This window comes from Chionomys nivalis, chromosome 1, assembly GCF_950005125.1.
Source record: "Chionomys nivalis chromosome 1, mChiNiv1.1, whole genome shotgun sequence".
Classification (NCBI taxonomy): Eukaryota; Metazoa; Chordata; class Mammalia; order Rodentia; family Cricetidae; genus Chionomys; species Chionomys nivalis.
In genome coordinates, this window is record NC_080086.1 from 170,321,481 (window position 1) to 170,343,636 (window position 22,156).

General features: G+C 42.5%; 1 protein-coding gene across 2 annotated transcripts in view; it reads left to right on the top strand.

Annotated features, from left to right (window-relative positions):
- Chchd3 (coiled-coil-helix-coiled-coil-helix domain containing 3) overlaps positions 1 to 22,156 on the top strand; it is a 258,806-nt gene that overhangs the window by 230,677 nt on the left and 5,973 nt on the right. For both annotated transcript variants that reach the window (XM_057771899.1, XM_057771908.1), the window contains one exon: positions 16,709 to 16,844. In XM_057771899.1, coding sequence (XP_057627882.1) covers positions 16,709 to 16,844 — 136 coding nt within the window. The remainder of the gene's footprint in view (positions 1 to 16,708; positions 16,845 to 22,156) is intronic.

The following is a 22,156-nucleotide window of genomic DNA, read 5'->3' on the forward strand; positions in this document are numbered from 1 at the left end:
TCAGCGCTCCAAATGTTTATCCCTAGCTGTGGGTAGCAGCATGGCACTAGTCACCATTTAAATGATGGATGTGATTGGTTCATTATTTCCAAGGGGACAGCCATCAAGTAATTACACGTGGTTTTGCCTCTGAGTATGTGGGCCTGCTCACTCCCATATAAACCCCAGAGATAGCAGTCCTCTGAAACTCTGGCTTTTGAGTATCTGGGGCACTTCCAAGTGGTAGCAGGTGGCTTATCTAGAAAGTGGCACCTATATCTTCGTGCTCAATAAGACTTTCGTCCCCAAGGAACATAGTCACTTTGTGTCTGTTTTTCTCTTCAGTGTACTTTGTTAGAGAGCTTTTTGTGTGATTAAAAAGTCTACAGTCTCACACATTCTAGCCATATCTTGATGTGCATAACAGCTACTGTGTTTTCCTTTAAGTGAAGATAGTCCCAGAGGAAGGCTCTCTATTGATTATGTGGACAAAGACATTATGGGTAATGCCAAAAAGTAGAAACAGCTTTGGACCCCAGTAAAATTAACACAAATCCTCACAAGTCCTTACAACAGTTCTCCTGGCTGTCTGCCGCAGGCAGCAAGCATTTCTTCAGTCCCTGCAGTGACAGGCATGTGTGCACAACAGCAGCGGCTTGATGCAGCTCCAGGTGAGCAGAGGTGTCCTTTGTGCCACTGTCTTCACAGCCACTTGTAGTCATAGTTGAATCTGCCTTCAGTTCGGTAACATACAGTGTTTGTTTGTTTGGTTGGTTGGTTGGTTGTTTGGTTGATTGGCTGGCTTGAGGCTTTCCATGTCTTTTATTGAATTAAGTTCTAGCAAGATTTTGCTCTCTGACTTTGGTCTGTGTGCATGTGGAAGGCTGGTCTCCCAAGCAACAGAATGAAAGGATATGGGACAGAAATATGCATCCATCACTCCTGAGAACACAGCCTGGCGCTGGCTCAGGCAGGTGATCGTGAGAGCCTCTCAGGATCCAGAAGACTTCTGGTCCTGGAATAGCTGGGAATGATCAGGCAAGATAGAGGAAGATGCATGACAGCAGCTGGGAGAGTAACATTTGGACCATGATGACAGCAAGATGGTGCTGGGAAGCCCTGCTCTCTGGTTTGGAGAGCCAAATGACGGGGGTTGGATGTAAGATGGTGTCATTAAGAGTTCTGGAGAGACAGAATCATTAAATCTAAAGCCAAAAGACCGTGTGTTACATATGGGGAAGATGCTCCTCCCGTGCTCATGACAGCAGCCTAGTGACTATCAGGAAATTCTTCTCTAACACATGCTTTAAAGGGGTAAATGCTAGATCTCAGCTTCACATCAGCTTTCAGAACAGGCACAGTTAAGACCAAGCCTTAAACATTAATGGGAACCCACTCTTTCCTCTAGGAAGTGAAGAAATCCGCTGCTAAGCCTAGACTTTTCTGTGGCTTTGCCTCCTTCTCAGAGAGCTGGGCATTATCTGTTCCCTTTCATACCCTCAGAATCCTTCAGGGTTTTATATGACGAAGTGCTTTCTGGAAAAGAGCCAGGCTTCTCAAGAATTTTGACGTTACAAAGGCTCAGCCTTAACTGTAGGGCCAGAGAAAAGTACAAGCCTAAAAAGTCCAGGACCAAGGCAAAAGCGACAGCAGAGGGACCTCTACCTGAAAGTGTCAGGGATTGACTAGTGATGTCTGTCACTGGCATGAGGTAAGCAATCGTGCGTGCTGTTGTGCACCAGGAGTGTACACGCGTATCTCTTTACCCTGTAATTAATGGCGCCTCACCAGAAATAGGAAGTATGGGATAGATAGGAAGGAAGGAGGGAAACCAAAAGCATTGATGTTTGATCTTGGATCCCTTCTGGCTCTTTTCCCAAGAACAAGGGTGGGGAAATGAAAAACCTCAAACAAGGGCTCTATTTTGTTACTTCTTGTACTGATATGGCCTGTTGTCAGTCATTTCCTGTGACCCGAGACCAGTGAAACTGTGACTGGTATTGAAAGGCTTTAAAAAGTAATCAGAAACAGCTGTTGCTAGAACAGCCTACGTGTGCAGTCATACCTACTGTTTGGTTTGTAATATCAGAGTATATTAGCGTTCTGTGGTGCTCGGCATTTGTAAGACAGGGAAGATAGCAATCCTCTGTGCGTTTATGAGTCTCACAGGCAGAAGCCACAGCTTACAAGTAGGGAAGTAAGACTTCAGTCACATGACCTCTCTCCTAAGTACTGCAGACAGGATAGGCACTGCTTCTTCAATATCTCTTCAGTCAAAATACTGCTACTTACAGTGAATACAAAAAGTGGATTCAGTGGCATTTGACAGACATTAGTATTATAATTGATTTGCCACCATGTTAAAAAGCTTTGATAAGAGCCCTTGTACTTTATTTCATTATGTATGGTAGTGATGATAATTAGCTCAGTAATTATTCAATTTAGATAGCCATACTGCTTTTTCTCACCTTAAACTGAATTGCAATCCAGAGCAGCAGTTGACATGTTTCCCTTTTTAGGCTTTTCAGTCCAAACTCACACTGGGGTTACTGCCGTCATTAGTTAGCCATGTCTGGCGGTGTACATTGCTCCTGTCAGGAAGATGAGTCTACAATATCTGTTTTATAGTCTGAACCAAATTATACAAGCTTTTCACCAGTTAACTTTTGAACAGGAATGACTCCATAAATATCCTGGCTTTATTATATAGTCTCTGAGTTCTAATTCATCCTTCACCAAAGTCACTCCTGCAGCTTCTGGAAGTCCTTTAACTTTTGTCTAGGTTTTCTTGGCAGCTAACCACAGTACGTGGAGACTCCTTCTAGCCCCTCTTCCCCGTCACTGTTTATGAACAGGCCACAGAGCCGCGGATATCAACTGTCATCATCAAGCCATCTAATCTTACTTTCTTGTTGCTATCATAAAATACCCTGGCCAAAGCAGCTGCTAAGATAGTCTTTATTTCAGCTTACAGCTTCAGGGGATGCAGTCCTTTGTGGCTGGGAGATGTGGCAGAGACTGTCCAGTGTCGGGATCAGGAGGCGGTAGTCCTGCATCCACAGGAAGTAGGGCAAGGCAGTAAACCCTCAAAACCTCTGTCCCCAGTGATTCACTTTCTCCATAGAGTCTCTGCCTCCTAAGGATTCCACAACCTTCCAAACTGACCAACTGGGACCCATGTTCAAACATATGAGTCTATGGGAGACAAGGCACATCAAACCAGAACACTGCCTAGAGCCATTTCAGCAGTGCCCTTTGGTGGTGACAGCTCCTGGGCAGAGCTGGGGAAGAACCAGCCTTACCACATAAACACAGAAATGGCAGCCAACCTTTTAATTAAAATTGGCACTTCTGGACCTCCTGCTGAAGACTGCCTGTCTGACTTTACATAATGACATTTATGACCCTGAAGATCCAGGAACTCTCTGAAAGTGGCTGAAAACTAGTTTCTAGCATGTTTGAATACTGGCTTAATGGCAATAGAACTTTAACTGTGTGGTATTTATTATTCTCAAAATACTCAACTTATTTTAGACAGGCTTCTGCTAGTATGAAAGCAAATTAAAGCAGTTTACCATCAATTCTGCTGAATTCCCCTCACTGCCTAGTCACAAGTAGCAACCGTGCCACCAGCAGTGGGCAGATCTGTGCCAAGTGTAATTACTTCAAATACAATTCCATTTATTCATAGGGAGGACTGTTGCTCCCCATGAGAACTTAGTTGAGGAAAGAAAAAGCATATAGGTTTATGTTAATTATATACCGCAAGCTGGAGATTTGAGTTTAACAGGAATGCAGCCTTTTACTCCCTCTATCCAGCACATGTACAGTAACCATCTTTTGACAGCACTCGGATTCTGTAGGCACCTTCAGGTTATATAGGGGTCACCAGCTCTCGGGTTGTTTGTAGCCCAATGCTTTGTTGGAGTTGCCTTGTGAAAGTGGGTGCCTACCTTTCTTTGGATTTCAGTTGATAACTAATAGACTCCCAGAGTATAGAAATGTATTCATTGAAATTATAATGTTCATTAAAAACTCATTGTGTGCCAAACATTATGTTGCACGCATAAGCCTTATTTGACTATTTTTTGGGGCAATTTTCATTGGTGGAAATTGGTAGAGAAGCTTCACCTTAAAGAGATTAAGCAAATGATCCAAGCTGCTTCAGTAAGGAACAGATTTAAACATTTTGTTTTAGATATTGGGTCCTGTGTTTTTGCTATCATAGCCAATGACTAAAGAATGGGGAATAATTATTCCAGAACCTAATGGGTATTGATCATGCTGCCGTGGTGGGAAACCGGCAAGAAGAGCAGGCAAGAACATACTATGGAAGGCAAGAAAGAGGGGTAAACTCCCTAGGTTTTCAGTTCTATAATGTCTACCAAAAGACACTGGATTTTTGGTCTCTGATGTTAACTCGAGTCATTCTATTGATGGTTGTGTGGAAACAAAGCACTGTGGTGTAGGCCACAGAGAGTGGGTGGAAGCAGAAGCAGCCATAGGAAGGATAGAGATTTTTCTTAAAGCTGTGTCACTAGCCACAAGTGACTGTCTAGCTTCAAATTTATTAAAATTAAATAAGCTTTAAATTGCTTTCTTAAAGGCATAGTTTAGATGCTCGTCAGCCACATATGACTGTGTGTTGGGCAGCATAGATTTAGAACAAACCCATTGTTACTGGAATTTCTCTTTGGCGACACTGCTCCAGAGAAGTGTCCTGCTGGTAGAAATGACCCAGGAGAGGAAGAGGCTGAAAATGCTGGAAGAGAACAGTCTCATAGAATCCCTCCAGGATTGGGAGGAGATCGGGTGGTAATTGGATCCACCTGCAGGAATGGCCTTTCCTCAGATTCTCTCAAGAGAAGCTGGACTCAGATGCAAACTGTGGTGGACAGGGGAGGGTGTTGTCCTTTGACTTCTATCTGTTATTTATTCTATGAAATAAGAGACCCAGCCATTAGTCAGCAACAAGATGGGAAGGCCAGTGGGGAGCTCTCAGAGGAGGCTGGCCTGAACATGAACGTTTGTCATAATGCGAGAGAAGGAATGCAGCCCAGAAATGCAATGGCATAGTGGACAACTCCAGAGACATTCAACCGGAAAGCTGCATGAAAGGGCACTCATGGGTTGGGGCTGTGTGTGACGGCATAGATCAATACTGCAGAGTCAGAACCCCTGAGGAGATGTAGAACTAACGGAGCTGAGCGTGGAGAGTCTAGTCAAGACATGGGCTGAGGAATGCCATATTTGGTCCTCCCATGATACATCATTACATGCTTAGGAGGGAGTTACTGAAATTCGTCCCTGAAGTAGCCCAAGATTCAGGCTGAGCATGCATTAAGAAGTTGTGTGGTGGATTGTTGTTCTATACTTCATAGTTACCTTGTTTATTTCAAGATTCAGCAGCAGTGTAAAATGTTAAGCCAATGTTCTTAATCTTGCCTGCCATCTAAAAATGCTTAAATCCATTTATGCAACACAAGAGATGAGATTATATGATGCACTAGAGTTTAATGCCTTCTTATGACATCAGTCCTCAATCCTGTGGTTAATCAGAACCAAAAAAGTATAATAGTTTTTTTATTCCAGAATTATTGTGTGGTTGTTCCTAGAGGAATATGTGACTCATTCTGCTTATACTCTTATATCTAAATTTTACTTTAGTTAGCCACAGAATACTCTGAGGGAATATTTTCCTCTAATTTTTATATTTGATTTATGGAACAGTTTGGGAAATACTAGCAACCACTTGACTTACAAATGTACTGCCAAAAATTAGTAGTGTTACCATGCATGATTAGTTGCAATTAATACTAGAGATGAACTGTTGTTAATTGCCATTTTGCATTCTCAGTTTCCCTTTGGCTTTGTTAAACATCCGTTTTTCAAGTACAAAGAGACTGTCTTCTCATTCCCAGGAATTTGGGGGGATAAAGGTTAAAATTTCAGATGCTCAGTTTCCCTGGTGCAAGGCACTTTGTACAGAATTATGTTACTTTCTTTTAAAAACTTCCATGTCCAACCTTTTGAAATGAATTTAGTTCCTATGGAAACTCATCGCCGTTGCAGATAGTGCCCTTATCCATGAGAGAAGACTAAAATCAATTCAAAGAATGATTTTGTAATTTTATAGCATGACTTGGGAAGTGGACGTTAGGAATATGGGTAGTTGTGCTCCTTGGCTGTTAGACTACTTCATATTGGATTGTATCTGAAAACAACCTTGTAAATGTCACCACCTGTGCTTTCACCATGAGGCCAGAATAGGTAAGTAGGGACTTAGTGGAAGCTCGTGTTTTGGGTTTTTTTTTTCTCCCTTTACCACAATAGAAACTTGTGAGGAGGCAAGGGATATACGAGCTGCATGGGAAATAATATAAGCTTCAGGGCATGGAGGGAAAGGAGAGTCCTGGTTGGCATTTTGTGGGCTATTCAGTGAGAATTCATGTTAATGAGCATGAATGAGGCATTTGAGGGCAGAGAGAGTGCGGGAGCCCCTCAGAAATGCAGTAGGCTAGTATAAGGGTGAGGGAACTGAGGAAGGGATAAAAGTAAAGTGCGTTTCGGGGGAAGAACTAATAACCACAACAGCAAACATACCAAAGTTTCAGGCAAGATACTGTGATAGAATTGTAACTGATAAAAATAGGAAGAGGGAAAGGAGGGAGGGGCGGTGGTGGGTGCAGCCCAGTGGTAGAGCACCTGCTTAGCTCCTAGGTTTAGTTGTGAGCACTGGTAAAGGGCTTTTCTATAAGCAAATAGAATGAGTCACACAGGTCTAGCTTGATGCTTAGTATAGAAATCTCACTGGGAGAGGGAATCAGAAAGCACCGGCAGCTCTAGCTCTGTTCCGAAGGTAAAATTGCTCTGTCTGCAGCCTGAGCTCTGGGAGTGGCTAAGCCCGGAAGAGGGTGGTAGAAAGTGGTGCCTTGGGAGTCAGAGGTAAGCGGATCTCTGTGAGTTTGAGACCAGCCTGGTCTACAGACTGAGTTCCCTCCAAAGCTACACAGAGAAACCCTATTTCAAAAAACAAACAAAAAAATCAACTCTGCACACATAGAAAAGGAAAGAAGACTTCACCAGAAATGGTGGATGGAGTGAGTCGGAGATCAGAGCTTTGGGAATTACTTAGAATTAGGAGAGGAAAGGGGATGATAAATCAGAAAAGACCAACTAGGAAGAATTCCACAGGTGGAGGAAGCCCCAGGCTTTTCTAAGTTTGTTGGTAAACTGTTACCAGTGCCTTGACCTCTGACTTTGCTAATTGGGTTATTTCTATTTTTCTTATAAAGTTGCTGCGATATTATATCTGAAGGATTTATACCAGATTTGTGCTGAAGGTTGATGCAAATGGAGCCAGTATGAGTTACTCTCAAGTTTAAGCTTTGTCTTGGTGGAACTGAGTTTCACACCTATTGTCTCAGGGTTAACTCAGTGCCATGAAGCCCACGCAGGCAGATGTCATGGTTAGGAATTTCTGTGCCTCGGCGTCCAGGGGAGGGACACAAGCTTTCTACAGCAGCTTCCCAGGTCATACAGAATGTCTCTCGGTAATAGACCATTACGTTTTAGATGAAATATTTCCTTACGAGCGATCCATGCACACGATGGAAATTTTAACTCTCATATGCAAAAGTAAACCTCTGTACTGATTCTAGCCACCTATCCATTTTTCCTTCTGGGAAACAGCTGCTAGTTCCAATTGCTTTTTTGCTTTTTTTTTAAAGATGTATTTCCTGCATATATCAGCATATAGATGTTATATGATTTTAAATTGAATTTGCGCACATCATGAGCATACGCAGAATAAATAAATCATGGTTGACCAATATCTATAAACTCCTATTTTTCTAATGTATTTTGTGCCAGATTTTCTCCATTTCCCATTAACCATTACCCAACTATTAATTATGGTAGCTGAGAGTGGGACATTAACTAGAAACACTAGGCCTTCCATACAGGAGCAAAGCAGCAGCTAGGAGTCAGCGGCAGATATACCCCTGCTCTGGCTGCATTTACTTTGTATAGAAAGATGTCTAATGGGAAACGCCTTCACTTTCTGACTGGAATGCTCCCCTAGCTCACCTCTGACCTACAAGGCAGCCAAATCCTGCGGGATGCCTGTCATCTCTGCAATCATCTCCAGCCAGGCCCTTTCAGATTTGGCCATTGTAAGATGGAACATATGAAAGCTTCTCTGTGGCTGGTAACCCTCTCCCTTATCTCCCAAGTGCCCCGGTGTATGGAACAGTCCGAGCCACCCTAAATCACAACCTCTATTGCTCCACCACTTACCACTTCCCTGCCATCTGGCTCCTGTCGTGTGACGTGTGTCCTGTTCTCTCTCCAGATTGCTGGGCACCATATTCCCTGGCCCTTTATCACTTTCATTCTTTTCAGCTATCTTTTCTGTCATGGAACTCCATCCCAGCCTTATGATGCTGCACTATGCCATTACCTCTCTATTCTCAGTTCTCAACCGTTCCATCTTCCTTCCCTGACCCTTCCCATCATAGCTGTTGACAAGACTCAGCAGTCCTCCCTGTCTTCTGTCTCCTTGCCCCATTCCTCTTAGCAACCTGTTTCATCTTTACATCTATGTACTACTTCATGGACCAACTGGTAGACCTACACATACATCCACATGTTCCAGTCATTCATGTTAGAACAACTTTTTCATTGTTTAGAAAGGCCAGTAGTTTCCATTCTCCTGCTTAATAAAGCCTGGACTGTATTATCATACTCCCCAGAGCCTAACCTCTTCCTGCTCAGAACCACCTCCTTCATCCCCAACCTACCCCAACCCCATGACACTCTGAAAGCTCTGAACATTCTAGATGACTCTTGAGCCTTGGCTCACACAGGCCCTGGCAAGTGGCCTGTACTTCTTACAGTCCACCCTTTAATTAGAGGCCTTCTCAAACCCTGCCTCTTCTCTTCCAAGGGTCTAGAGCTGAGCGTTCCTTCTCAGAACAGTTGTGACATTCACCACTTGCAGTGTCCCTTAGCACTCAGGGCACCTTGTACTCCATGTGACCTTGACAATGTCTAAGCTCAGAAGAATAAACTTAATACCCTCACTGCCCACTACATAGTGTCTACAACTGTCGTGCCTATGTGGCATTCTGTCTGCCTGACAGCCCTGTACCCATGGCTGGTCTCCCTATTCTAGTGACAGACCTAAGCATCCTCTCATTTGAACAGTCCAAACAGATGGAAGGAAGACAGAAGGCTTGACTCTGCCCTCTTCCCGACTACCGCCTCCTCCACCCTACATTGTCAACACTTTGACACTTAAAGGGCAAATCAATCTGGGTAATTTTTTTTAGCCTTCACTTGTCACTAAAATAAATATATTTGCAGTTTTTTTTTTCCAGCAAAGGGAGCCCCATACATTCCTTCCAGTGTATATCTGGTATTTGGATCTTGCTTCTAAAATGTAGTGAAAGAAAGTACCATGTAAGTGATGCAACACTCTCACTACGGACTTAAATGTTGCTCTTATCCTAATTTTTTTTAGGATATGTCACGGTCTTTATTGAGATATGTGACAGTTTTTAAATTTTTTAACTTAAGCTATTCATGTCTTGATATTAAAAGTACTTGCTTAAATTTGATCATAGCAGGGAAAAGGTAGAGACACCAGGATGCATAGGTAACTGAAATTTCACCACAGTTATCCCCACCCCATCTTCCCGCAGCAGAGGAGTATTAAAAAATTCATCCCAAAGAGTAATTCTTTTTTTTAATTAGAAGTTTATCGTTAAGGGTGTATGTAACTGTTTAAGCCCAGAGTGCTGATTCCATACTGTCCAACAAGGAGATTTGTGGCTCTCCAGTGTTGCACTAGGCAAATTCCAGTGATTAGAAGGACTTAATAAGACAGGTGAAGTAGGTATGGAAAGAGCATCTTGGGAAGTTGTGTTTGATAATTTTCTTAGAAGATCAACATTTCATTGCAATCATCCTGTGTTAGAAAAACTCAGAAGAAGTCTGGGGAAAATGGATCAGTAAAGTGTCACACAGACAGGATGACCTGAGGTTCAGTTCACCAGCACTCACTTGAAAAACCTGGGTGTCAGTGGCAGAGTGTACAGGTAATCTTAGTGCTGTGAGAGAGACAGCTGGCAGTGGAAAACAAGTTGAGCAAGACACCCACCCACCTTGCACTCCAGGCCTGCACAGGCACTCACATGTACACACATGCAGCATGCAAACACATGGCCAATGGAAATAGAAAAAGCTGTAAGACTGCCAGAACTATAGCCCTTTGACACCTGTCATCACATTTCCCCAGTTCTCTCTCTTATGAACTGGAGGACTGTCTTCAGGAAGACTGGAGGGATGAAGGGTGGTGCCCTTGAAGATCTTGAGATTAAAGTTGTCTCTGAGCAACTTTAAAGGTGTGCACTCTACTGCCCTGGTCATGATCTCTTTCCTGTGTCTTCCTGTTGGCTTGAGTGGTGTGCTCAGCCACTCCTTCTGTTTTCCTCTAAATGACCAGTATAATTTATTTTTTTCTCCAGAATTCTCTTCTAATTTTAGTCAGTTACTCTGTGCTCCTAGACCCTTCTACAGTCCCCGGTTTATCCAAATTTAGTCATTGACCAAAGACTGAATTATCTGGTTTTCTTCTTCATGGTAACATCAGTATAGCCCATAGGAAGGTTCCAGAAGGCACTTTTCTAGTAGGGAAAATAATAAATGCTGAAGAGCCCTACCAATTAAAAATTACCACTGGTCTGTCTAAACTTAGCTTCTGCCGAGCCTTGACATCATTCTTGGTGGGTATGAAACTTGGCTTCTGCTTACGTGTGTGGAATCTCTGGTTGACTTAGGACATCTAAGTTCTTATTGCACACAGCTGCTCCCACCTCTGCAGACTGAGCCTGTGTTAACACATACCATAACTATACAGTCAAAACTTTTCTGAGGGAAAGCAAAGCATTTAGAAGGCTTACTGTCATATGGTTATGGATGTATTTACAACCCAAGTTCAAAATCTCTATAGTTTAGGTACACTGGACAATTTCCCTGTGGCCTTGAAAAATAGCCTAAGGGATTCTTAAAGCCAGCTCTTGGTTCCTGTTTGCCAGTGCTGAGTTTGTCCTCTGGAATACTATTTGGCTATTTTCCAAACCAGGCCTCTGTCAGTGCCTGGTGCTGTGTTTATACCGTTATCCTTGGGTCACATTTTAAGCCTCAAATACACCTCTGTTCTAGACTGTTGGCAAGTTCACATCTCATTCATTATCTGCTACCGTGTTTGACATGTAATGAATTCTCAGTAATCATTTCTGGATTAATCATTTTATAGTAAGAATGACTGAGTGGATGAAAAAATTCATGAATCAACCAGATCCTCATAGTTTCCATCCTTGAACCAATATTGTGAACATTTCAAAGTAGCATCATGGAGAAATGGAAGTGAGTAATAAAGCCATGGGTTAAGATGACTTTGAACTAGCATCAGCTTCAGTTCTGTGTGTTATATAGATACACATATTTAAGGAGAAGCTGGGGCTGATGTATCATGTACGCTTAGGTTGTCATGTTCCCATTCGTCTAATTAAAGAGTTGCTTTACAAAGTGTCAGATAAGAGGCAGGGCTGTGCTTGTCTTTAATATGATAGTGCAGTTAACAGGGCTGCCCTTTTACTAAGCTGTTCACGTAGGAACACTGGACTATGTAAGGCTACTTGTCTCCTTCAGTATCCTCTGTAGATTCAGCTTATGTCCCAGAACACCTCTTCATTGGTCTAATGGTGTGCACTCTTAGGACACTGAGGCTTGGTGTGCACTCTTAGGACACTTAGGCTGGCTGTTCTGGTCTAATGGTGTGCACCCTTAGGACACCCAGGCCGACAGTACTGATCTAATGGTGTACACTCTTAGGACACCCAGGCCAGCTGTACTGGTCTAATGGTGAGCACTCATTATGAGTAGTGGTCTGCCTGTCAGCCTGGCTGTTAAATTAAGTCAGTACTTTTCAACCTGTATCTCTTAACCCCTTGGCAAACCTACATGCCCCAAAATATTTACATTATGATTCATAACATTAGCAAAATTACAGTTCTGAAGTAGCAATGAAAATAATTTATGGTTGGGGTCACCACAACATGATCTGTAATAAAGGGTCGCAGTATTAGAAAAGTTGAGAACCTCTGAACTAAGTACTGAGCTGTTTGTAGTTGAGATCCATGCCACTTAGTCTTATGTTGGCAGGGGATCCTGATTATTTTTGTGTTGTGATGATAGACAGCAGCGTAGTAGTTGACACTGCATTAGTAATTGGTGTGGGGCATCTTGAATTGTCAGTTTTTAAGATATTACATCACAAGATGCTTGTGGAAAAAATGGAAAACAAAGCAGGTACCTGTTAGCGGTCTTTGGCCTCTAATATGTAATTTTGAAAATTTGAGTAAAACTCAGATAGAGACATCATTCATGAAATGGTTAGCAGTTACTAAGAATGCCAGATATGCTTGAAATTTTTTGGATCTTGCATTATTAGGAAGAGACTGTTTACATTTTATTGTGAAAATTAATATGAGGATACCATAAGGTAAAGTACAATGAAAATATAATAAACTGACTGCATTTTAAATCCTTTCTTTTCATTGAATTTTGTGATGACTCTATTATGGATGGTAAAAAGAGTAACATTTATGTATTGGCAGTGGGCATAGTCTTAGTGTTGCATTTGGAGGAAGCAGCACTACTGACCGTTGGACTAACATCTAGAGAACAGTTTGGTATGGTTTAATGATCGCTTTTGGGCTATGCCTTAAGAATGGAAGATTTCATTTCACAGCCGTGTTCCATGAAGCATCTGACCTCATGAAAGCTGCATTGTTGGGTCCTGTTAAGAAAACAGTGTTCCCTTTAGCATCAGGTGTCTCGTTAATTCATATTTTCTCCCCTTTTCACAGGGTACTTCCTGGTTAACATACAAGGAAACGATCCTCTTTGTGTCTGCGCTCACAGTGAATGACTTTTGTGTTCCCCAGAGCTTTGAGAATTCTGACTGCTAACTGCTTGTCACCACATGAGTTCTTCTGAACTGTCTCCATACATTTCCTTCTCTGAAGTTAGCGTATTCTGTGTGCCGTTTATATTAGCAGAGCTAAAAAGGTGGATAAGTAGTTTCTTCAAAATTTGAAGCTCTGACTCCCATCAAAGAAGATTCTAAAACATGAAAGTGGGAGAGGCATCAGTGAGGCCCGACAGCTAGAGAGCTGGTAACCGTGTCACAGTGTTTGAGGGCCTGAGTGGGGCTGCTGGGTACTGCTTACATAAGCCTCAGCCGCACCCACAGCATTTCCCCTCTCTTTGACCAATTAATTCATCCTTCCCGAAAGGCTCCTAAGGAAATAACCTGCCATGGTAGTGATAATTTTATGTCATCACCAGGTGGTTGGAAGCCTTGGAAAATTAGAAACAGCCTGACTCTTTTTCTGGTCTTTTTTCCAAGGGATCAATTATGAGCAATTATTTTGTGAGTGTAATAAGAAAAACCTGAGTATATTTTCCTAGATGCTTTTCAGTATTGTCATTAAGCATTAGCTACAATGGGAACGTCTTTCTGGCTCCCAAACGCCACAGGAAGAAGAATGCTCTCCTGGGTTTTGTTCTTGGGTCTCATATTTGGGACTCCAGTTCTCCCCTTGTGTCCATCCTCCAGCCCCTTGGCCATGCACTGAGGATATGGTTCGGGTGAAACCCAACATTCAGGAAACAGAGGGAGGTGGATCTCTGTGAGTTCAAGGCCAGTCAGGTCTTCGTTCCAGAATAGCCAGGACTACATAAAGAGACCCTGTCCTAAAAAATAAAGCAACTATAACCAATAAAAGGTAAAAGAAATGAAAGAAGATGGTGGGTTCTATTAAAAGTTCCCAATGATTTCATAAGCCAAAAGAGTAGTTGTTGTTATTAATAGTTCCTTTTGGATCAACTTGTTTTTGGATAACTGTCTTGCTTATTACTATCCTGTGTTTTTCAAATTTGACCTCATCTTGCTTTTATCTTGTCGGTTATCATTCCTTCATTCAACCTTTCTTAAGTTGTTTAAATGTCCTTTTCAACTAAGATTTAATTTTCCAACCTAAATATCTCGGAGGTCTGCCTTTTCTTATTTTTGCCTGATAGTGGCTTTTTCCTTCAGCAGACATGAAGGCAGCCAGTAGAAGTCAGTTGCTGACTCTTTGCTTATATGAAGGGCTTCTCATAATGCGTATTGGAAATGTCTTTGAAGCCCTTTTCCTGAATGGAAGGTGCCATGGCTTGTGCTTTATGGCCTTCTAATGTAGGATGGTAATCTCATTTAGCATCTTCCAAAGTAAAAACAGTGCATTAGGACAGCACAGCGTGCCCTGCAGATCAATACAGATGCAGATCTGCGCCATTCAGATGAATGCAAGAGAAATGGACCCGAGTCTATGGAGGATCTAGGGGCCAATTATGCTGATTTCCACTGTTCTCTCCCCCACTCTGCATCTCCTCATCAATACAGGCTAAAATGTATACAAAAAGGATTTCAGGTGATGGTCACACAAAGAACAGACTACCAGACAGGAAATCGAGGGTTGGAAGCAAGGACTAGTATTGATTTGTGGTGATAAAAGTATATTTTGATACACTTCAAACCATAAATAACTCATGAACTTGAACCTGCATGACTGAGGGCTCAGCTCAGGATTAGTGCTTGTGTGTGACTTTCACTGTTGCTTTCTAAAGAGGGGGTGGCATTAATGAGCTACCTATTGCAGTAGTCTTGAAAATATATATACATACGTGTGTGTGTATATGCAGTGTGTATGTATACAGTGTGTATGTGTGTTTGTGCGCTACCTGTGCATCACTAGTGAAGAGTCATGGGTCTGCTTGGGCCTATTTTTATTCCCCTCCCCCTATGCTCTGCCCTTGGTCTGTACAATAGCTCGGCTCTCCTGTGTGAATCATTAGCATTGCCAGCCATTTATTTGCTGCATTCAGCTAACCTGATGCTTAATCTTACTTTATTCAACATTTATCCAGACACAAGTCTTACTGTCACCATTTGGTCAGTGGTTTTCGGAGGCTCTGCTTCTGGAAGCATAGCCGACTCTTTTTTGATGCTGATGTTCATTTGTCGGGGATTAGGGAAGCTCAGGTCCAGAAAAATCCACAGACATCCAGAGCATCAAAGGCTTAAAAAGAATTGAAACCCCTGGAGTTGGACTTAAGTTCTGTTCTTAGGTATTAGACAAAGTAGTAAAGTAATGAATGAAAAAGTGAAAACAGTGTTGGGTAAAATCTGTGGATCATTTGTTCCCCTGTATATCTACTTCCTTTCTGGGGTAGTGGGAAGAAGATTGCCTAAGGGACAGTCACATGGTTGCTTTTCCACTCCAGCAAAACATACATTAACTTCTCATGTTGGGTAAAAGTAATGAGGAAACAAATTGTCACCCAAGGGTTTACTTATTGATGGGAACTATCCCCGTGTTCTCTGGGGCTTTGTGTTTAGAACCCATTACACTTAAAGTAATGCTACTTCAGGGTTATATGGAAATAACAAATTTAAATTTCAGAGACGGAACTGATAGGACTGGAAGCTTTTTTTTTTATTAAACTAACTAATGTTTTTTTAAAAAATACAAATTCCTAGATTAATGATTGTTTTGCATTGTTTTGTGTGGTTAGTCTTTATAACTCAAGTTCTCCTATCATACAAACAAGAATATTTTCTGTTTATATAATTCATTTGGCTTATTATTTTCAAGTGTGTATTAAAAGCTTTGTGGAAACATTTATGTTTGGCATGGCATATTCACTGAGAGCAATCCAACTAAAATCTGAGACTTGTAAATATAATTGCAAAAGTTTAACCTGCGGGATTTTTAGCTGTTTACCCAGTTTTATTCATTCAACAAGCTTATTATATGGCTTAGATAAGAACTGTCCACATTGAATAGTGAATGTCACAAAGAAAGCAAGACAGTTCCTTGGAATTTACATTCTGGTAAATGTAGGCTGGTGGAATGCACTCGATTATTGTATAGTCCGTGACATGGACAGAGGGACATGGTTAGTGTGGGATGATGGGAGCAGAAAACTAGCCAGAGCTATTCAAAGAAGGTTGGTTCTATTGAAAGATGAGTAAGTAGTTTTCAGTTACATAGGCAAAGGTGAGAATTTGGGTGCAAAGCATCTCCCAGCTCACACGCAGTTTGTGACCACAGATGTGAGACCCGTAACTGGACTCTGAGTGTAATTTATCCAAGCTATAACTAGGTACAGGGTCCAGCAAGGGCAAAAGGCAGGCAGGAGCCGGATCGGTGTCTCTGCTAGCCTTGTACTTCATTTAAGAAGCAATAGAGAGTGGACTACAAAAAAAACCGTCTGGGTGACCTGTGAAGGCAGGAAGAGAGCCGGGGATGCAGACACAAAGACCAGAGGTCATTACTTGGATCCAAAAAGTGTAAATACTTGGAATTTCTGTAATAACAGTGAGTATGAAAGACTGTACTGTAAGGGTCAGAGCTTCATGACCTGCTGGCTGTGAGTATGTCAGAGAGAAGTTGGGGCTGGCAGATTCTGACTTCCAGACCAGGCTGTAGAGCAGGAACACTGGTCATTTGTAGGACCTGTGTTTGTGTGTTTTATATAGTCTTTAACCTTGACCATTAGAATGAATGAGGATACCTGTATCAGTTATCTTTGTTTTGTTTTGTTTTGTTTTCAGGCGGTATGAATATCATCCAGTCTGTGCAGATCTGCAGACCAAAATCCTCCAGTGTTACCGCCAGAACACCCAGCAGACCCTCAGCTGCTCCGCTCTGGCCAGCCAGTACATGCACTGTGTCAATCATGCCAAACAGGTGGGTGTGTGTGCTGACTGGACACCTGAAAAGTAGAAAGCCTAGTTGTCACTGGGCACTGGCGAGGACCTAACATGTGGGAGAGCTTTCTAAACTCAGCTAGTTCTCATCAAAATTTCTGTAATCAGTTAGCTCATAAGTTCTATCCAGTTTACTGCCAGGAGAGGCCAGATTCCATAGGCCTAGTAGTTCAGGCATGTGATCCTAGCTGCTGGAGGCTGGGCAGGAAAACCTCATGTTCAAGGACAGCCTGAACAACTTCATGAGATTCTCTCTCAAAGTAAAAAGTAAAAAAGAGTGGAGCTGCCTGGGGCTAGAGAGATGGCTCAGAGGTTAAGAGCATTGCCTGCTCTTCCAAAGGTCCTGAGTTCAATTCCCAGCAACCACATGGTGGCTCACATCCATCTGTAATGAGGTCTGTGTGCCCTCTTCTGGCCTACAGGCATACACACAGATAGAATATTGTTTACATAATAAATAAATTAAAAAAAAAAAACAGAGTGGAGCTGTAACTCAGTGGCAGAGTGCCTGCCTGACATGGATTCAAGTCCCTGTGCCAGAACTCTCCTGAACTCTCCCTGTGTTTATTCATGTGCTGGGAGAAAAATACATTAAAAATATACTTCATTGCTCCGAAGTTTTCATCTTTTTATGATTCCAATGATTATATCTTCATTATTAATACCTTACTTTCTTAAGACACTTTTCAAAGCCAGCATGGACGAAGGCTGTAAATGAAGAAGCCAGCAAATTGAGATCCATAAGTAGGAGGAGATTTAGCAGAATTCAAAGAAATCCATCCTTCAGTCACTGATCATTCCCCTACCAGTTGGTCGAGCCCATTAGACCTGTGTTAGTTAGGGTTTCTATTGCTATGAGGAAACACCATGACCATGGGAAGTCTTACAAAAGAAACCATTTAACTGGCACTCTCTTACAGGTTTAGTTCATTGTCACCATGGCAGGCTGACATGGTGTTGGAGAAGGAGCTGAGAGTTCTACATCTGGATCTGTAGGCGGCAGGAGTCTGTGACATTGGGTATAGCTTGAACATGTGAGACCTCAAAGCCCACTCCACAGTGACACACTTCCTCCAACAAGGCAACACTTACTCCAACTAAGCCACACCTCCTAATAGTGCCACTCCCTCTGAAGGTCGTTTTCTTTCCAGCCACCACAAGCTGGGAGGGACATACACACACACACACACACACACACACACACACGCACGCGCGTGCACACACACACAGCTGAATTATTTAGAAAAGAACTTCTCTCCTTTCATATGCTTCATGACCCTTCATAATTGCATAATATGACACTCACAGGATGCATATTTTCTCTTAATGTATGTGCTTTAGAAGTTAATGATATCCCTACAGCAGATTAACAATTTCAACAGCTCAAATAATTGCTTTACAGTTGGGTGTGTGTGGTTTGGAGAGACATCAGTTGTTGAACTTTTGTTCTTTCTTTTGACAAACTCCCTAGAATTGTCCTCCTCACCCATCTAGATCTAGTATTTGAGTTACACAGCATGCCTTCCTATAGCCCTGTTTGCTCCAGTTATAATAATACCACGTAGTATAAATTTCCAGCAGTCCATAAATATCTGAAGGGAAGGTCGCTATGCCTGGTAGCTAGGAAATAACAGTAACATTAAGTGGGGGAAATGTGATCAAGATTTAAAAACCCATGTTGTCTTAAAGTTTCGTTGTTTGCTTTTGTCTGTCATTTGCTGATAGCGGTGCTTGCATGACTGAGTATATGTCGGGATTCTTTCCTTTAACAGCCTTACTAGAGGTAATGCTGCTATGTTAGTGCGTGCTGTTTGTCGCAGCCACTGATGAGCTCTTAAGCCCCCGACCTTCAATAGCACTACTAGCTGAGCACTTGGGACTTGTAGGTGACCTGATAATAGAACCTTGTGGAGGTGGGACTGAGTTGTCATAGGAAAACTGGCTGTGTCAGGGTCCATGTTTCAAGAGTGGTGTCTGACATGGAATTTCCACAATGTGATTTCTGGTATTGCTGAAGTGGCAACACTGAGTGCCTTGGAGCATTGGCTCTACTCTTGCCTGGCGAGATCTTGTTGAAAAATACTTAGTCCTGTGGTGTCAATGGGTCCTATTTATGGAATTTTAAAAAAAAAGTTAACACGCAACAAGATAACATGCCACACAGCACAGTAGAGGGGAGAGTCTGGTGGGTCTAGGTCTCTCTCATCCGTGAACTGTGTATTTTTTGTGGTGGTTTCACTTATACAGAGTACTCAGTACATCTTTGTTCTTCCCAGTTTCAGAATCATCATTTAGGGATATCGTGGCATATATTAGTATTTGGAAAAGCCTGCCATGTGGTTTATTACTTGCAGCGAGCCTGTTCAGAGCATCTAATATTTCACAGCTCTGTGTCCAGTTATGTGGAAGTGAATGGTCATCAAGTAGTATCAAAAGATGAAAGTCTTGCCACAGGTTGGACAGCACTGAAGTAGCTAAGAACCATGAAACGTGGGCCCCTTCATTTCTTCAAGCTTTAGGATTTCAAGGCTACTTCAACATCCACTCTTACATGTTTTTGATGACACCCTGTAAGTAGTAGAATTGGTTCTTTCTCCATTTTGCAGTTGAGAACATTGAAACATCATGATGGTAAATTTAACAACTAGTTCAAGATGCACCCTGCCATGAAAATGAAACAAAACAAAAATTTTCAAGAGAAACTAAGTGGTGTTTGTTTTTGGAACAGGCGAGTGTAAGAAGAGGCATCCATCACCCACAAATACAGGTTGAGGGAGCGAGGGAAATGAGAACAGCAATGGCAAAATGAGAGAGAGGAGCGGGGACAGGCTCCTGAAGTGGTAAGGACATCGGACGATAGTGCCCGTGATCAAAGGGGCCACTTGGCCTGCCCTCTGAAAGGCCACACCACGTAGACTGCAGGGACTTGGTACAAGGCTGTGCTTCTGCTCCCTGTGAAGATGATCTAACCTTGAGAGCCCAATTCTGCCTCTCTTATTAGAAGGAAGTTTGTCGGTCCTCACTGCCTAGTGTAGCAGTTCCAGGTAGGTCAGCTCCCTTCTAGCACTGGCCTTCCAGTGAGGTCCAGAGAATGCACTGAGCATGAGTAGGACGGCAACCATTAAGTCCTCCCCCATTTCCGACACTGTACGAGGTTTCCCCGTGGAGTCATTTCAGTAGTCCACTCCACTTTTACATGACTCATAGGTTGGGCTTTCACAGGTCCCTGGGGTACTGTTTGAAAGGCTAATAGATTTTACTGGCAGGAAAATTTCCGGATGTTTCTTAGCCTTACTTTTCCTTTCTTCTTATTCATCTATGCATGGACATTAATCTTCAGCTATTCTTAAACAGTTCCTTGTGGTTTGATGTGAGACATTTCAACTTATTGTTAGTGTATTAAGTTATGTATTCTTCATGATGCTAAATTGCTCTAATATTGTTTCTAAGTTGTAAAAGCCATTGGCTAGCTATTTAAGGACAGCATTTACAAATGGAGCATCAATTGACATCAACTTGTGTCTGGCCCATACCTGCTTAACCTACTAACTTTCTAAGCTTCCCAATATTGAATTACCTCTTGCCGTTAAAGCCTGGTTCCCATTCAGTCTTGCTACAGCTGACTATAACAAGGAAGAGAATAAGAATCCAGAAGTAGATAAGTAGATAATATAAAATGTCTCCAACATATTTTTTTTTTTAAGACAGAGTCCTCTGTGTATGTACCCTAGCTGGCCCCAAATTCACCATGTGGACCAGACTAGCTTCAGATTCCTAGAGATCTGTCTGCCATCAGCATGCCATGGTATAGTACCATGCCTGGCCGTCCAGCTTCTATTTGGATGATGGGGTTGGTTGTTTGAGACAGGATTTCTCTGTATGAAAGTCCTGATTTTGTGAGCTCACTTTGTAGACCAGGCTGGCCTTGAACTCACAGAGATCTGCCTGCCTCTGCCTCTGTCTCTGCTGGGATTAAAGATGTGAGCTACCAACCACTTCCTGGCTTTAACTTCTAATTTTTAAAGTGAAGGAGGTCTGGATTATAGATCAGCATTGTCTCTATTCCTTGTGACATCTCGGTACTTTAACACTTACCTACAGGGTTGTAGGCAAGAATTCTAAGCATTTTTATAAGGTGAAGAAACTAACAGGATTCTCATGGAACAGTCTGTGTTCACCTGACGTAGGGTTATTGGGTGATGCTTTGCCATCATCCCAGATTATTCATGGTGACCAGAACTTCAGTTTTTTCTTGCTGAGCTGAGAGCTTGAAGCTCTACCTGCGAGGACTGATCTGCGGCAAGAGGTAGGTATAGGCTCGAGTCTGATTAGTAATAGCACCTTTCATTTTGTGGTTTCTGGGTTTTCTGGGCTTTAGTGCTTTTGCCTCCTGGAGTTTGCTGTCAGCTGACCTTGTGAATAATCTGCTACTATGTGGCCTCAGCTACATACCCTGTCCTCAAAGTCACATACCTGACAAGGTGACCTAATGACCAGAGAGGCTAGAAACAGTTCTGTTTCTCCCGAGCCAGGGAAAAACAGCTCTCCCCAAGCTGCCTGCCAAAACATAACCTGCCAGGTAATAAACTCCATTACAAAATGCAGGTGCCTTAGCCCTGGGCTCCTATTGTACCGTGATGTCTCTTACTCTGTGAGGTATAGTCCATGGGAGGTGAGAGGTTTTGGAGGTACAGTAAGATAAGAGTATTTGATGAAAAGAACCAGGACTAAGAGTTGCCCAAGGGCCTGGGGTCAGCATAGGTGCTTGAAGTCAGATAGCAGGGCAGTCAGAGGTCCATAAACTATGCCGAGACTTGAATCAGTGCATAGGCAGTAGCTGGTATCCAGATACCTTTTCCTTGAGACCTGTCCTCCCTGCTGAACTGTTGAGATCACAGGGGCCCTGGCTACAGAAAGAATAGAGTCAAGACCTTGACCACTGAGGCTAGACCTCCATGTTACCAGTCCTCTCATGTAATTTCCAGTGTTGCTAACTCCAGAATAGGTGACTACAGGGGTCAATGGGTACGGAAGGATTTGCCCAGGTAAAATTCCTGCAACCTTCTTAAGGCTGTGTTTTACCTCCCATGTGATTTGGATTTGTGTTCAGCCAGGTTTCAAAATGTTTCCCTATTATTTTGAGCCTGCAATGGTCCTGGAAGCATAGGGAGTGACTATTACTTGGAAATCTGGGCTCTTAAGGAAAAAAAAACTAATGTCAGAGTGCTGGAGAGATGGCTCAGTGGTTAAGAGCATTGTCTGCTCTTCCAAAGGTCCTGAGTTCAATTCACG